Source organism: Amia ocellicauda, chromosome 17, assembly GCF_036373705.1.
Source record: "Amia ocellicauda isolate fAmiCal2 chromosome 17, fAmiCal2.hap1, whole genome shotgun sequence".
Lineage (NCBI taxonomy): Eukaryota > Metazoa > Chordata > Actinopteri > Amiiformes > Amiidae > Amia > Amia ocellicauda.
Genome location: NC_089866.1, coordinates 20,828,649 through 20,844,628, shown reverse-complemented (window position 1 = coordinate 20,844,628; position 15,980 = coordinate 20,828,649). Strand labels below are relative to the sequence as shown.

Below are 15,980 nucleotides of genomic sequence, written 5' to 3'. Positions count from 1 at the left end.
CAGGTCACTAATATGATATGGACTCCATACATGCCTGCTTAATAAAGTACTTATAATCTTTTCATAAGCAAAACTGTTTACACATATATTGCAGTAGCCCCCAGTAATATGCAGCAAGCATTGCAGACAAGCAGCATCCCCTTCAGAGACACCAAAGAGCTCTACACTATATAAAGAATCCTATTCAAATTGTCAATGGTAGAAGATTGTGACCTCCACTAAATGTACCTTCTAAAGCAAAAATAGTCCTGTATATCTGATTATTGTGCAATGAAACAAAATTATCCATTATTTTAACACTAAAAAAAAAATCACCCAGCATTGCTTTATTGATTAGAAATGCTGTTAGTTTCAACTGTCACACAAGTGGCATGTTACAGCAAAGTCAATGGGCTGGGGGGTGATACATTAGCAGACATTATTGCCCTTTGGAACATCATACAGTAATATAAACAAGCCCATTTCACAGGAGAAATAATACAAAGACTGCATCCTTCTGTTACAGGCTTACATCAGTGTCAATTTGCCACTAGAAAGTAGAGAGGAGCAAAGACTGAGTAACACTGAGCTCCTCGGATTCCTTGACGCATCATTTCTGAGTTTGAGGGCACAAGTTTGAGTCCACAGACTGAAGTCTTTTACTTTCCTCCTTTAGTTACTTTAGCCCTTTTAAAATAGCTGCATCAGTGGCTCCTGCCTAGAGGATATGGCAATACTGCTGCACGATGATATGTGTTTTACAATGCCTGAATGCCACCATGGGTTCTATGAATGCCATAAACAGTACAGATTGTCAGTTCTGTAATTTTGACTGCTTTAGTCATCCGGCGTGGACACATCCTGTAGAGAAGTCGCCCCACAGTTCACCTCCTGTCTTTGTGCCTGTCCTTGTCCCTGCGTCGGCCCTCATCCTTTTCTCTCCTCGATTCCCTCTCCTTGCTCCTCTCTCTTTCTCTCTTGCTGCCTTTCTTGTCTTTCTGCCACTCCCTGTCACTCCGTTCTCTCGCCCTCTCTCGCTCTTCCTTCCTCTCCCTCACCCGGTCCCGGTCCCTGTCCCTGTCCCTGTCCCTGTCCCTGTCAGGGGATCTGTCTCTGTCTCTGTCACGATCCCGGTCTCTGTGCCTCTCATCCCTCTCTCCTCCCTTCTCCCACCTCCTGTCACGCGGCCGATCCTGGGGCGGTGCTCTACTGTCGCTGGACATCAGGGGCAGATTGATGGGCTTTCGGAAAGGCCTGTCCCGCCCGCCAAACCTCAGCTGTCCCGATTCCTTCTTGCCCCCCAGCCCCCCGCCCAGCCGACGGGGCACCCAGCCTTTGAGCGTCCTCTCCTGCTCAAAGTCCACAAACAACTCATGCTGCTCCACCAGCATCTTGTTGGCGTCTCTGTGGGCCTTCATTAGCGAGCGTTCCTCCTTGTACTCAATGAAGGCGTAGCCCCTGGAGAAGCCGGTGACCACGTCCCTCACCAGGCGCAGCCTCCGTATGTCGCCATATTTGGAGAAGACTTCCCGCAGCTTCTCCTCTGTGGTCTGGCGGTTGAGCCGGGCGACGAAGAGTGTGAGCTGGGGGTCGCCTACGACAGCCTTGTTGGGGACGTAGCGAGCCACCATGGCCCTCCACACTGCACGGTCGTGGGGCTCCACATCTGTGCCGTCGATGCTGCCCGCCTTCAGGGGGTCGTACACCGTCGCCACGGGGGTCCACTCACTCATTCTCTGAGACGGGAAGACAAAAACACTGCATATCAGTTGGGCATCCCTGTGTACTCTCCCCTTGTTTCCTCACCAATACATTTCTACACACCCTAACCTTAACCTAAGTTTAATACACAGCGTATATACGAATATTGGATATATGCTCCGATCCTGAATTGGCTTCCACATTTAAAGTACTTTTTTTGTATTATTTATTTTTTCAATCAGACATTTCAGTAAAGCGTTTGAACTTATATACTATCATATACTACAATCACTGCTATCAAGTATTGCAATATAACACTTTGGGCAAGATGTTTGTAATGACCTATTTGACCCTACACCATACAGTACTAAGAATTCCGTAGCAATAATGCCTGCAATATATTAAATTCACATGATTAGAAAAGCTAAAGGTTCCACTGAGACAACTGAATCAAACCAGAATAGGCTGTTTCTGCCAGACTTTGTATTTTATTTATTTATGTGGCATTTCATATTTCGGAGAGACATGATGCAGTGCCTGTGTCATCCCAAATTATAACAGTTGGCAAACATCTTTATAAAATACACTATACAGCTAATGTATTGATATATAAGTATTCATTTCAGCTGTTACATTGAAAGCTACACTGGGGAGTCCGTGGGCTTCTAAATGCAATTAATCAACCAGTCAATATTTATATTTTAAGAACAAAGCTCTGAGTAGCCTACGGTTTATTTAACCAAAAACACGTTTTTATTCTACTTACGATTTCTTTCTTTTGATAATCCGCCATGGAAATCCTATTCGATCTACAGCACTGCTCTCATTCCGCAGGCGGCTCGTTTGAAGCGCATCTTAAAAAACACTCCGTGTGGAAACACCAGCCGTTCTCGCACGATTTCGGTTCCGTGGTGTCGGTGCCAGGTTGGCCAGGGATGCAATATTAGAAGCAAACAATTAAGTACATTTGTATGTGTATAGGTTTTATTATATAAATATATATATATATATATAAAAAACAGTTAATCACGTTGAACTTGTACACAGGTAGACACATGTGAACAAAACAGAATTGTACAATGTGTTGACTACTTTGATACAAACTTATTCATTTATATAAATGCATTATTTTGACAGCTACCATTCATAGGTTGGGCAATTGATCTAATCTGAATAAGAAAATGCATGCAAATGTTTACACTGGTACATTTATCCAAAGTAATAAGGTGAAAGACGTACACTCTTGATTCTACAGAATCCAATGTAACCCAAAAAAAAAAAAAACATTAAAGTTTACTGAGCTGGAAAAACCTGCAAACTCCATTAACACGTCAGACATCACATGCAACTCACATTTCTCTGCCTGCCGGCTTGGCTTCACCTGTCACTATGGGAAACTCCGTCTGCAAACACGGCCCTGTGCGGAGCGATTGGCCCCGGGCGCCGTCACTCAGCGTGGGCAGGTCGGCTGAAGTTACAGAGAGAAGGAAGTTCAAAGAAGTGCTTGAGGAACCATGTCTGCAACGTTGTGAGAAAACAAACTATCCGATACACATCTAAACAGACTAACTCGAGCTGACTGCAAACTTGCGCCGACGCATTTTTCCTATTAACCCAACTGAACCCCTTCCGACCCGTGCGCATCAGCAGGAGCCATGGAGGAGCCGGACTCTGCCCCCGCCGTGGCGTTTGAAAAGGACGCGTTTGAACTGACGGTGGAAGACGTGTATGATATTTCGTACGTGATCGGGAGAGACTTGCTGAAGATCAGCAGCTCGGGAGAAGAGGTGTCCGAGCTGCAGTTCAAAATCGTCCGGGTCCTGGAGATGTTTGAGACGCTGGTGGACAAGTCCAGCCTCACCGTGGAGGAGCTGAAGATGGAGCGGGACAATCTGAGGCGAGAGCTGGACAGGCTCCTGGGACAGGGGTTCACCGACGGGCAGGGACCAGTGAGTGCCAACACAAATCACGACCAGTTCTTTCATTTCTGTCATATTTCTGTATTTGTTGAGCTTTGACAGCAAACATTGCATATAGCGCACTAATGCGGCTTGTCCTTTGATCATTTTGATGATCTGTAAAATAAGATGTCCAGAGCTTGTTTATGTACCTTTCCAGAAGGCTATGGAGTAGATATTAACTTTTCAGTAAAGTGAATACAATTAATGTTTTTTTGTATTTTAGAAATATGTAGTACTTCATGCTAGTCAATTTCATATTTATATCATATATTATTGTGGTGTTTTTTGGTTTCTTTGTTTTGACAAAATATTTGATTTAAAAGTATCAGTATAGAGTTTTTAAATTGTCCTAATTCGAGTTATTCGGCTTATTATCTTATACAGATAGTAACAATAACATACAAGTTAGCTACGTTTTGTACCATTAATGAAATGAAATGAAATCTACACTTTGACTTGTGAAAACGCACCTTCAATTATAAGAGCGAGGTAATGACACCTTGGGACATTTTCCCAGACTAGATTTGCTGAGTGCTGTCGATGCCGTCTCAGATAAATGCGTTTCCAGTCCATCTGCTCTGTCCCTAGCAGCCTCTGCGCAGTTTGTGTAATGCTAATTACAATATTGACAGAGCGTGACTTGTCAGGTGTAAAAATAGCATTTGAAGAAGAGAAAAACCGCACCTCTATTTTCTGGTTCATCGCTGAATGTATAATTTTAAAGCGTTACTTAAGTGGATCATTACTCCAGTTGCAATACTGGGCACCCAGGATGAGTTCCTTCTATTTCAACAAACATTTAGGATATGGTAGGAAGAACTGATTATCAAGAAAGCTAACAGTAGGATACAGCTAATTTGTAACTGACCAGTGTTGCTCCTACAGCTGAACTGATCATGCAGTGGGACACATCGAAGCATACACATCTACAGAGAGCTGTGTCTAAAGATGTTGTATGGAATATGCACATCAATTGTACTTGTAGAAACTTAAGTTTCTATATAGTTGCAGTTTTGCATCAAGACTAAAACACCATAATGCCTCCATGATATTTAAAGCTAAAGTTTTCAGATTTTCTTCTGAGTAACTATAGCCAAAATGGGGGGAAAAGAAAATCATTAGGAATTGGGTCTTGGTTGACTCCTTTAAGATTATTTTTTCCAGGAAAGGACTGCCCCAATAAAAGGATTTGTGTGTGTGACCTGTAGGATTTCATACAGGGAAAAAGTAGTGCTCGAGTAGGTTTGAGTCTACAATAAGCTACAGTACGTCTCACAAAAACGTTGTTGTATTCGGTCAAACATACAACTCTGATTTATATTTCACAGCAAATGATTGGGCCAAACAAGCTGATAGTGGACCTCAAGGACCCGGACCGGCCCCGGTTTACACTGCAGGAGCTGAAGGACGTGCTCCAGGAACGCAACCAGCTCAAAGCTCAGCTGCTGGTGGCACAAGAGGAGCTGCAAATGTACAAGAGGTCAGCATGGCTCTGGTGTGCTCTACGTCTCCCCTAGAAACGGGTCCTCTGTGGGGGGAAGGGTAAACCAAAGAAACGGGTCATAAAACGGTGTGGAATTTCTCTCTAGCGGGATCCTGCCTCAGAGCGAACCGCCCATGGTAGAAGTGGATCTCCAGACGGCTTCATCCGCACCCAGCACAGTGAATGTTAAAGAAGAGAAGACGACCATCAGAAAGCTGTAAGTGTTCACAGTTTAATTTTTAACAGGTGGCAGATGTGACATAAATGGTCAAAAACATTGATCCGTTTTAATTCTTTCTTCCACACTAAGGTGGCGGCTTTTGGATGAACAAGTCATTCAATGGACCTACAACAGGTTCACTTCCACGTGCACGTTAGCACTGTAGATAGTGTGAGAAATGGGGGATGTGGGAGGAGCTTGTTAAACAAACCCCCCATGAGTGCTTTGTTTAAAGAAATGGTTTCTAGGCTGCCTAGGACTTGCAACTATGTTGTGCATGGCTTCCATTCCAAGGCTTGTAAGGAAAACTGTTTTTCCATCGCTGTTCAGGAAGGTTCTGGGCTGTAGATATACGAGCCGCATGTTGCTTGTCATTACCAGCTGAAAATGTTGTTAGGGTTGGCTTGTGACCAGCTCCTGTTTTCTACAGTAATTGAAGGGAAGAGCCAATAGGATGTCACGGCTGACTGATAACACTGGTCAACATGGCTATTTTCAGTTACGCATAAGCTGCACGGATTTCAACAACTTTCAAATTCCCTGACGTTCCACTGTTATTGACGGCTATTTGAACACACACAATGCAAGTGCTGGGCTGTGTTTGGTTTCTTGGATTTCCTTTGATCTGTGGATGTGTAAGAAATGCATTACATGCCATTTGATTCAAGTACAAACAGGTCGATGATTAGTGTATTACTGCAATTAAACCAGTCTCGCAAAAATGCCAGTCAGAGCGATGTGGTTCCACAGCCCTGCTCATATGTTGACGCGTTTGTTTGTTTTGCAGGTTCTCTTTCAGTAGGAAGTAATCAGGAGATCAGAGGGATGACATCCAAGTAACATTATTATCAAGGATAACCACTATTCTGGTGTAATTGTGAGCAGTATTGTTTTCTAATTAATGGAAACCAGTATTCCATAGAGCATAAGTGTTTGAGCCCACACAATACAAAAAAATAACCATCAATAAACTGAATGGGAATATAGAAATCTTATAGAAATCTGTTGTAGCACCTGATGCACAGCATTGAGGCCAGAGTGATATGAATACCCATTTATCAAGTCACCCTGAAAGAGGGTATTGGAGATGGAATTTGTCATGGAATATATTCAGGCCAATCTGAGGTGGAAATGTTTTTGAATTTATTTAAAGTAGATTCACACGGAGGATCAAAGTGGAATTTCATTCCAAGGAAGACTAAAAGACAAATGTTAAGTTATGAATGAAACTGGAATCTTTGTGCAAATTATATACCACTACACAGTGATAGTTTAAAGCATTTTAACTAGAACATGCAAACAAAGTTTAGTACCAACACTCGATTATTGGTACTTTAAGTGTACAGGGCTTTTAAAATTGTGCACTGGAGATTGTTGCCAATAACTTATTTATTCCACCACACCCCCCACCCCCCTTGGCTATCTGTATAGTAAAGCAAAACCAGTCAATCACAAAGTTGAGAACTGCCTGTAAATGCCTACATCCATTGTGCAAATAAGCATTACAAAAGTAGCAAATTGTTCTGCTACGATCACCTAATTGTTGTATTTTGTCAATATTGTGTGACTAAACCATACTAAAAAACCTGAAGTCTGCTTTCTACATTTCTAACTCCAATATCACGCTTTTGTACAATGTATTTTTTGTTTCTCGTTTAAAAAAAAAAAAAAAATCTTGCAAGATTAAGTTTGCTGCATTATAACTTTTAAAAACAAGCCAGTAAACGGTTTCAAGTATTACTCACATATTCCTGCTCAACAATTTGGAACTTCAAGACATTTTGTAATTGAACACATTATATGCTTATCTAAACAAAAGTAGATAATTAAAAAAAAGTTGGGAAAGCCCTTAGTTTTATAAATATGAAAATGCATATAAAAATCAGATTTAACTGCACTTAAACCAGCATAGAGATTTATTTAAATACTTTCACATGAAGCATTTGGTTGTGAACATTTAATAGCTGTGTGTTAGAGGTACAGAATTTCTTCAAGTTCTTAAAATGACTACACGCATCATGGCAAAACTAAAAAAAACTTGCAAGTTTAATGACAGGAATCACATTCCAGTTTCTTTTTAAATATATATAGGACACGTATGCATACCTTAGCTATTTTGTAACAACCCGAAACCTTCTGGTACCATAAATTATTGCTAAGCATATGCCAGTCTAGTCTCATAACTACCAGAATATAGAATAAGAATTTGTATAAAAATGCATAAGTCCTGTACTACACCTGCATGCTTTGGAAGCACTGACCTACCTGTATACAAAATATACAAAATGCTTTGAAATCTAGCATCAACATCTAGATTTATATATATAAAAAGTATCGATCTGGGACACATTTAAAGATTGCCTCGACATCTTTTAAATTGTCCCCCACCTCCCCTCCTCCAGTCACACACACACACACACACTCTCAGCTGCTAAGGCAATTTCTAGTATTTAAAATGATTTCTAATCCTTAAGTAAAATTTGTAGAATATTCCCTTCATTGTACATATTTGCAAGAAAAAAAGAAAAGGTTCATCATTGCTTTAGCCAGGGGTGAGCTGCAATGGAGGCTTTGCTCCGGTCACCGTAGTCATAAAGCAGCTCCTCCCCTTCGTCTATGTCCCTGGAGGCCACGAGTATTAGGTGAGGTATTCCATTAATGTCATGGAGTTTGGTTTGACAGTTCCCATTTTTACTGTGGTTTATGAGTCTTCCGAGACGACTGGTTTCCTTTGTCGCGTCCACACTAAAAAGAAGTCAAGATAAAATGAGCTGAGCGACTAGGGAAACATTTCAGATCACAAAAACCGACACCTTGGCCTTGTACCTTGCTTAATAAAACAGATGCAGTATTCTGCTTTAAGATCAAAGGGAGAAATGGCTTTGAACAGCAGACCATGTTAAACTTTCAATGACTTTAGAACCCCGCAAAAAAATAAATGCAAATTGTATCCACTATATGAATTAAGCGACTGGTGCACACTTCTAACCAAAGCGATGCTCTAAATTCAAGGACAACACTTAGACGGTCAAATAAAAATGAAGAAAGGTCTTAACACATACCAGTAGGTTTTGGTGAGATACTGGAAGTAATACATGTAGCAGCCAGTTGAGGGGTCCTGTGCATACATAGCTTCTCTCTTTTTAGCATCTGTAATCTGTAGAAGGTCTCCATGATATTCAACCACAAACTGGCCTTTCCGGAAACATTTGGAGGCAAACACTCCTCTGCCTTTTCCTTCGATGTGCTGAACCTGTTGAAGCCGAAGAGGTTGAAATAAATGCTTTATTACACTCACGGTAACACTTTTAGTAGAAGAATGGTCAATATATTTACTCATGTCTCCAATTAAATTTAAACAAGTGCAACATACTCATAACATGTTGCATCTCAGCTATGGCTGCCATAAGTATTTAAGTGTTCAATTAATGCTGCACACAAAACATTGAGATCTAGCTCTACAAAGATAGAATTAAACCACTGCATCTCCTCACGGTTACAAACCATGGCAACTCTTGATTCAAAATGCAGTTGGGGGATTGATGCATTTTAAACCCACATACAAGAGATTATCTGTGGCATATTTCAGATTAAATCACATTAAATCAATACTTAAAACAACCTGCCAGAATGAGCGCCAGAGACACAAATACAAAAATATATACACAATCGAAATTGTGAATTTGATTTCATAATGCATTACCTCCATTCCTTCTTCGATTCCACTCTTTATTAATTCGTCAATGTGTTTCTTTTCCTCACACTGTGGGCAGAACACAAGTATTCATTATAGTCAACCCAAAAGCAGTGCAGATGTATGGCAATAAGTACAACGGACTTGCAGGCTGTAGCACTGCATTCAAGGATATAGCAATATTGTAGTGCTCAGGTTAGGATATTGTTTTTGCATTTTTTCAAGTGTTTAGAGTTCCACACAACACTGCATTATGTAAAAATAGTCAAGAACAAAAAGCGTTAAGTTTAATGGAAACAGCAACTAATCACATTAGCCACTGCTGTAAATAAAACCGGTTTGGGAGGGTCAAAATACTTGTCTTCAAAACTCCACATTATCTTCCTGAAAGAAACCCCACACAAGATGGAAGCTTTCATAAAAGTTAAGCATCTTCAGTTTAATACGTTTGTAAAATTAAATCCTTGTTTTAAATTTTAATTGGATACTCAGTCATTGGTAACAAAACCTCTTTTAGCCAGAGCTGACCTTCAATTCTGCTTTGCTTTTCCTAGAGCTTCTTCTTACAGGGAAATAGTCAGTGACTTTTCGGTTTTGGGAGTTTTTATTGTCCGCTCTGCAAGAAAAGACAAAACTATGTTTCAAGTGGATATAAAACAAGCCTTTGAAAATCTTAGTATGGGATGAGTAACATGCATATACTAGATCAAGCCACTACTTTATAACCTAATGCATGCACCATTTAATTGAACTCTTAATTTGTTAAAATATTTGAAGATCCTAAATACAGTAGCCTCCAAATGTTTTCATATCCTAGATCTAATATAACTGAACATTGAGTCAACAAGTAAATGTCAACCAAAAAAAGCCAAGCGACTTGGGGTACCAGGAAAGGTTGCAAATGGAGAAGTTAGCAAATATTACTCCCAAGCATTGAGCGGCCATATTGAAAGACCACAGTAAGTGCCTCTGCAGGATTGTCAAGCCAACAGATAAGTTAGATTTGGGAAAATCACAATTCTTTAGTTTTAGATGTATTCGTATAAATAAAACATCCATAGAGCAAATCACTATCTGCATTGTCTAGCTAAATCAGGTTGGTTACATTTAATCAAGCATATGAATAGACTACTGTAGATCTATTCATTTTATACTCAGATACCAGTTATGTAATCTCAAAACATCAATTTTCAGAAAACATTGTTAGCGGAGGCACAGAGGGGGGAAGGGGCCCTTCTAAACCAAGACATTCTGCAGCAATTTAAACTGCTGACAGAATAAATTAGTTTAGCAGTCTGATGCTGATCCCGCCAATGTGTGTGCCAGGTCACAACACAGCAGAAGGTCAAAAACAAAGTTGTGAAATGCTGTTTGACGACCGTTCAGGTTCCGGTTCAGTTCAGCTCTGGGTTATGGAACGGCACCAGGCCTGAACCTTTCACTTACGTTCTTGCTGTTGACTTTTTCACTTTGACCTTGCGCCGAGTTTCGTTTTTCACGTGGGCTTTGTCAGCACCATTGCTGTCTGGAGTCAAGTCTGCAGTGGAGTGTAAATAAGCAGCTTCAAAATCTAGTCGTTTTGATAGATCGGTCTCTGATGGATCACGCCGGGTTGCCTCATTCTCTTCAGACTTGGCAACACCACCTCCCGCGTTCATACCGTTCTGCTTCTCTGTACAAAAATTAATTAAAACGAATGCGGACTGAGCGATACAGATCACAACCGGCTTTCAGACTGCAAACATATTACAAATTGAAAATTTTAGGGGAGGGAAGTTGATGGGGATTCATCAATCCATGATATTGTTGAATGGATTTCATCGTTACACCTTCATGGATCTGGAGCCAACAGAAAGAAACCAAACTATACATTCAAAAACATGCAATAAAAACATAAGGCATTAAAACTGCAGAACTCCATAGTGTGAACCTCAGAATGTGCCCTATATGCCATTTTGATGGGAAAAATAATATTTGTATTTAGGACTGGGGAAATAATGTACATTGTATCACAGGCTAAATATTACACAGTCATAAGATGCCTGGCACGGAACACAGATGTCATTCATCAAGTGGAGATTCACCAGGGCTTTAACTCAATCTCCTGACTCGTCATTTAATTTCCCAGGGTCACACTGCACTCTACTGGGGTTTGTTATGTCTTTATTCAGCAAGGAGAAGGTCATCTTTGCCCACTCCTCTGAGAACACCACATTTCATGTCTAGGTAGAATGTCAACCCATTTCATTTAGATTACCTGCACCTGAGGAATAAACTTGTTTTCCTTTGGCAAATATATTCCTGCAAGCAATAAAACCTAAAACAACCATCCTTTCCATTATCCATAAGTAAAAATGACAAAATATTGGTTCCTATTGCTTAGACATTAACAGCTATGGGATTTCAGCAACCCATCACAGTGCAAGTGCTTTTCAGGCTTTTGCTGCAAGACTCTGGGTAATATGGGTTCCTTTTCATACCCTATGGATTCAGACATCTTTTACATGGTCACACCCATCACTTGGGGGAGCCTGTCATTTAAAAAAAGAGGCCCACCAAGAGCAAAATAAAGATTGCATTGCATAGGTTACCTTCCTCCTGCTTCTGGGTTTCCATCTGTAGAGTACGTTTTCCTGGACACTTCCCATCCTGAATGTGTGTGATGGAGTTCTCGTCATGAAGAGGAGAGCGTGGTTTGTTCGGGCTCAAGAAACAGCGTATTGAGGGCTGGGCATTAAAAATAATGTCCTGTTTCAAATGCAAGGGAGAGAATTATGATCATTTTTTTAAAATGTAAAAAATGTCAGTAGAAGCCCTGTCTTTACTCTGGTATGTTGATGGTTATGCTCTTGAGACTCCGAGGTACTGAATTCACATAAACTCAAACAGTAGAACAAATACTAAAGCTACACCACCATACACTAGACAGTACAAACCCATACATTTAATAAAACTACACACAATCAGAACCACTTCTTTCTGGTACCTAAATTCACCCCCCCCACACACACACAGCGATAGATCTACAAAATCGGATTCTAACACCAAAGCTTGAAAGCCCGGATCACATCGCCCATAAATAAAGTGCATTCTTAATCATTATTTGTATTACTGACTGTAGATCTAAAACAGTAACAATATAAAGTAAGGTCAACATGCGTTTGTAATCTTATTACAAAACAAAATGTATTACTCAATCGTTATTGAACCATGATAAGTTTGTTTTCATGCATTTAACATTTGCTCTCTTGGGAAAAGACAGCACGTCCGTGAGTATGAACTCCACCCTCGACCAGGCCTGCGCAGCCACAACTTACAACAATAATGAAGGCATTAATACCACATTTAAGCACATGCTCAACGTGAAATACGCAATAGAGCAAGACATGCGAAGCAATAAATACAACTTTACTACAAAAAAAATACAGAAACCTACAACTTCAAATCGGGTAGCTATAGCTGGCTAAATGGGGTTTAGCTGGAATGAATCAAGAAATGCCAACGAGTTGTTTGCCAACGTCCCCGTCTAACATGAAAAAGTAAGCACCTACCCCGTTCATTTCGGGCTTGTTTTCTTTTTTCCCTTTTTCTTCTGTGGTCTGAGCACCGACTTCGGGTTTGCCTTTGCTAGGGGTCGGGGGTTTGTTCTTTCCTTGAAAGGGAAAAGTTAAGACATCTTACTGGGTTGTTGGGGTTTTGTTTTGTTTTGTAAGCCACAACTACCGGGGCGTCCTTGTTCCATCAACCGAGGCAGCTGCGCCGGCGCCTCCCCTCCGCCATGTTTGAGCTCGGCCGGGGAGAAGCGCCCACGTGAGCATTTAAAGGGCCGGCGCACGGCTCGCACCCGGCCCGCCAGAGGGCGCGCCAACAGAAACCGACACATTTTCTGACTTTATAGTTATTAACAATAAATAAATAATGAAGAACTTGACTGGAAACTTTCCTGAACTAGTTCTCATTTCATACCTCACAATTGCTAATCACGTTGGGTTTGTGATTGGTGAAGATCCTTTTCCCCCCCCCAATGATACGTACAGCTCCTTAGCTTCCCTGCCACACACTTAGCAGCAAAAATACATTTGGCTACAGTGTCCTAAACCGGGCACTTCTAATATACCCCCCAACACACACCTCGGAAGGGGTAAATGCCCAGACTATGCTTTGTTGGTACTCTGATGCATTTTAAATCAAATCTAATTGAAAACATAAGATGAATACAATTGAAATTAAATCAATGTCAACCCCACACACAAGTAAGTTACCCCCTCACCTCATTGTTACGAGAACAAGTGTTTTTCAATATTCTGGAACAGATTAGAACCAAAACAGGATTAGCTGCCAAGCGGACACAGTCTATCCATCAGATGGCTGCTGATGGGATTAAATCGTGGATGCGGCCACTGAGAACTTTAAAAATTGAATATAGATGAAGAGCTGGGACTCTGGGCCAATCATTTGATAGGATAGCAAAGGTGCATTGTTTTTACAACCACGATCATGCGGAGACTGGATGCAATGAAATGTGTAAAATGCACGACGTCCAACACAGACAGATCTCTTCATGCTCAATTTCAAGGAGAGCAAATACATTCTGCAAAATGAACGCAGAGAGACATTTCGTGATCAGGTTGGGAGACTGCGAGTGCCCTAACAGGGAACTACGAATATAATAAGTAGTGGAGTGCGTATAGGGATGCAACTTCTCCAATTCGTTAAATAGCACCACATGTTCATAATACTAATGGTCTTTGCAGATTTGAGATGCTGATAATAAACACGGGTGATTTGAAATACACGAGCTAATGCTTAATCAATGTCAGTTAGCCTATATTGTCAAACCAACTAACTAATTATAATTGAAACGCATGCAGACTAACTATACAAAATACGACTTACCTTTTGCCATTTCTAGCAGTCCGAATTGCAACTTTAATAACACAAAAAAACAAGTAATTCTAAATGAAAAGGTTCAAACACATGAGTTTTAAAAGAGCCCTCTTAAAGACTCTGGGGCGTGAGCCTGTCTCTGCACTGCTCTTCTCATTGGCTCATCCCAAAGCCATTCACTCCGTATTTCCGTATTGCACACAGTTCATTGTTTTTAATGGCCGACTCCGCTTTAAGAGCGCTCTGTGATTGGCTGTCATTTATTAGCGTTTGAATTCCATGTATGGCTGTGATTGGCTTACGTGTGAAAATGACTGAGATCTGATTGGTGTAAAATTATATGTCCCCTGTGGTGCCCCCTGTAGCGCAGATGCCCGCAGTTTTGCGCGGATCTGCGCTGTTCTGCCAATGGGATCGCTGGGACTCTGCAGACCTGACACAGCTGCACTGCCGTGTTTAAACACTTGGCCCGGCGCAGTCCGACGTAGTCGATTCAGTTTAACTTAGAAGCTTTACATATTATGTCAGTATTATCTTGATTGTCTAATTTATAGCCTATCTGTATACCTGCTCAAAAATACCACACCACCTTATTGCAGTTTTTTACCACCCTGACATCACCAACCAGTTTTACCAACTGCATAGAACCAACAGACCAGCAGTGTAGTGGTAAAATTATAATCAGATATACTGGGCCCAATATGAGTCTACACTCCTTCCCCCCTTACAACACTGTGTCCCATTCCACAGTAAACTGTAGTGTGGCATACCATGGTAAAATATGGTAGTGTACTAGTGTGGTAAAAACATAAAGTGCATTTTGGTGTACCATACATACCAGTACATACCATACCATACCATACATGCCAAGAAATAAAAAATAATAATACTGTGGTGTTCCGTGGGGAAACAGTAGGGTGTAATGTTGTGCACCGTGGTAAAAAAAAATCGAGTTTGCTACCTCTGCTTAAGACACTATAGCAACCAGCACAGTTTGTATTGACATTAGCCACCACAAAACGGTGCGCTTATATTTTGTTAGTCGTCCTGGATAAGGGCGTCTGCCAATAAATAATAATAATAATAATAATAATAATAATAATAATAATAATAATAATAATAAACGTGTTTAGTGTAATGTGGTAAAAACACAGTAAACTGTAGAGTGGTGTAGTTTGTTAAAAATATGTAATGTCCTTGAAATTGTTATTATTATTATTATTATTATTATTATTATTATTACTACTACAACTACTACTACTACTACTACTACTACTACTACATGAAATTACATGGAAAATCGACCAAACAATCAGTTTGGTATGAATATGAGCAACTATCAAATAAGTTTAGGCACCAGCAGTATAATCTGAATAAGGATTGTGTTGTCTAATGTATGTAGAGTTCTTCCCTGGTAAAATGATGGTCAAACGCCTGGAGAAAACACTGATAAAACACTTTTATATTGAGGTACTGGTTACTAAAGATGTTTCAAACATAGGCCTATGTATCATTTCCTCATAATTAATCACTTAATTATTAAATGTTTAAATACATGTAGTTTACAATTACAAAGAATCCTTATTAACTAAAACACCAGCAAAGCTAAATTCAGCTGTTAGAATGCATTCTGCTCACGTTTGCTGCATTTGCACCCATTGTTTTCTGAGTCCTTGTCACTGTTTCTGTCTGTACTCCAGTCTCTATGACAATAAAGCCATGTTGCAGTTAATGCTGTCATTATTGTGCTAGGCAGTCAGAGACTGGTATACACAGAAACAACTGACTCATCAACATGCGAGGGCTGTGGACTGCATTTCATTGAGGCAAACAAGGCAACAGAGTGAAACTGATTAAAGGTTGTAGTAGTAGTAGTGGTGGTAACTGAGCTAAGGAGACTATCATTTAGGGAAGCAGTAAAGGAAAATGAGAAAGGGAGCATTTCACTATCCAGCATTCTGTATGTTTATTTTTTAATTCTTATTTTTTTATGGTTTATAGTTCTTTATGCATGGATTGGTGTTTTCTATACCAAGCTAATTAAGTAAATTACTA

At 40.4% G+C, this 15,980-nt stretch overlaps 3 protein-coding genes across 5 annotated transcripts; 1 reads left to right on the top strand and 2 right to left on the bottom strand.

The window, feature by feature from the left end:
• Positions 1–305: 305 nt before the first annotated feature.
• Positions 306–3,077, bottom strand: snrnp35 (small nuclear ribonucleoprotein 35 (U11/U12)). The gene is made up of 2 exons (XM_066689677.1): positions 2,447–3,077; positions 306–1,715 (listed from the first exon to the last, which is right to left on the bottom strand). The coding sequence occupies exons 1-2, from the start codon at positions 2,471–2,473 to the stop codon at positions 864–866; spliced, it is 879 nt and encodes a 292-aa protein (XP_066545774.1). The 5' UTR covers positions 2,474–3,077; the 3' UTR covers positions 306–863.
• Positions 3,078–3,163: 86 nt separating this feature from the next.
• Positions 3,164–6,935, top strand: rilpl2 (Rab interacting lysosomal protein-like 2). 2 transcript variants are annotated; one of them, XM_066689678.1, is made up of 5 exons: positions 3,164–3,629; positions 4,970–5,121; positions 5,231–5,341; positions 5,435–5,479; positions 6,132–6,935. In XM_066689678.1, exons 1-5 carry the CDS (start codon positions 3,336–3,338, stop codon positions 6,151–6,153), a joined length of 624 nt encoding a protein of 207 aa, XP_066545775.1. In that variant the 5' UTR covers positions 3,164–3,335; the 3' UTR covers positions 6,154–6,935. The 2 variants fall into 2 exon arrangements, with proteins under 2 accessions (XP_066545775.1, XP_066545776.1); XM_066689679.1 differs by lacking the exon at positions 5,435–5,479 and having other exon boundaries at positions 3,168–3,629.
• Positions 6,936–7,237: 302 nt separating this feature from the next.
• Positions 7,238–14,099, bottom strand: kmt5aa (lysine methyltransferase 5Aa). Of its 2 annotated transcripts, XM_066689676.1 has the most exons (9): positions 13,935–14,098; positions 13,309–13,342; positions 12,590–12,690; positions 11,630–11,786; positions 10,485–10,710; positions 9,567–9,654; positions 9,048–9,107; positions 8,407–8,597; positions 7,238–8,089 (listed from the first exon to the last, which is right to left on the bottom strand). In XM_066689676.1, exons 3-9 carry the CDS (start codon positions 12,596–12,598, stop codon positions 7,879–7,881), a joined length of 942 nt encoding a protein of 313 aa, XP_066545773.1. In that variant the 5' UTR covers positions 12,599–12,690; positions 13,309–13,342; positions 13,935–14,098; the 3' UTR covers positions 7,238–7,878. The 2 variants fall into 2 exon arrangements, with proteins under 2 accessions (XP_066545773.1, XP_066545772.1); XM_066689675.1 differs by lacking the exon at positions 13,309–13,342 and having other exon boundaries at positions 13,935–14,099.
• Positions 14,100–15,980: the final 1,881 nt, after the last annotated feature.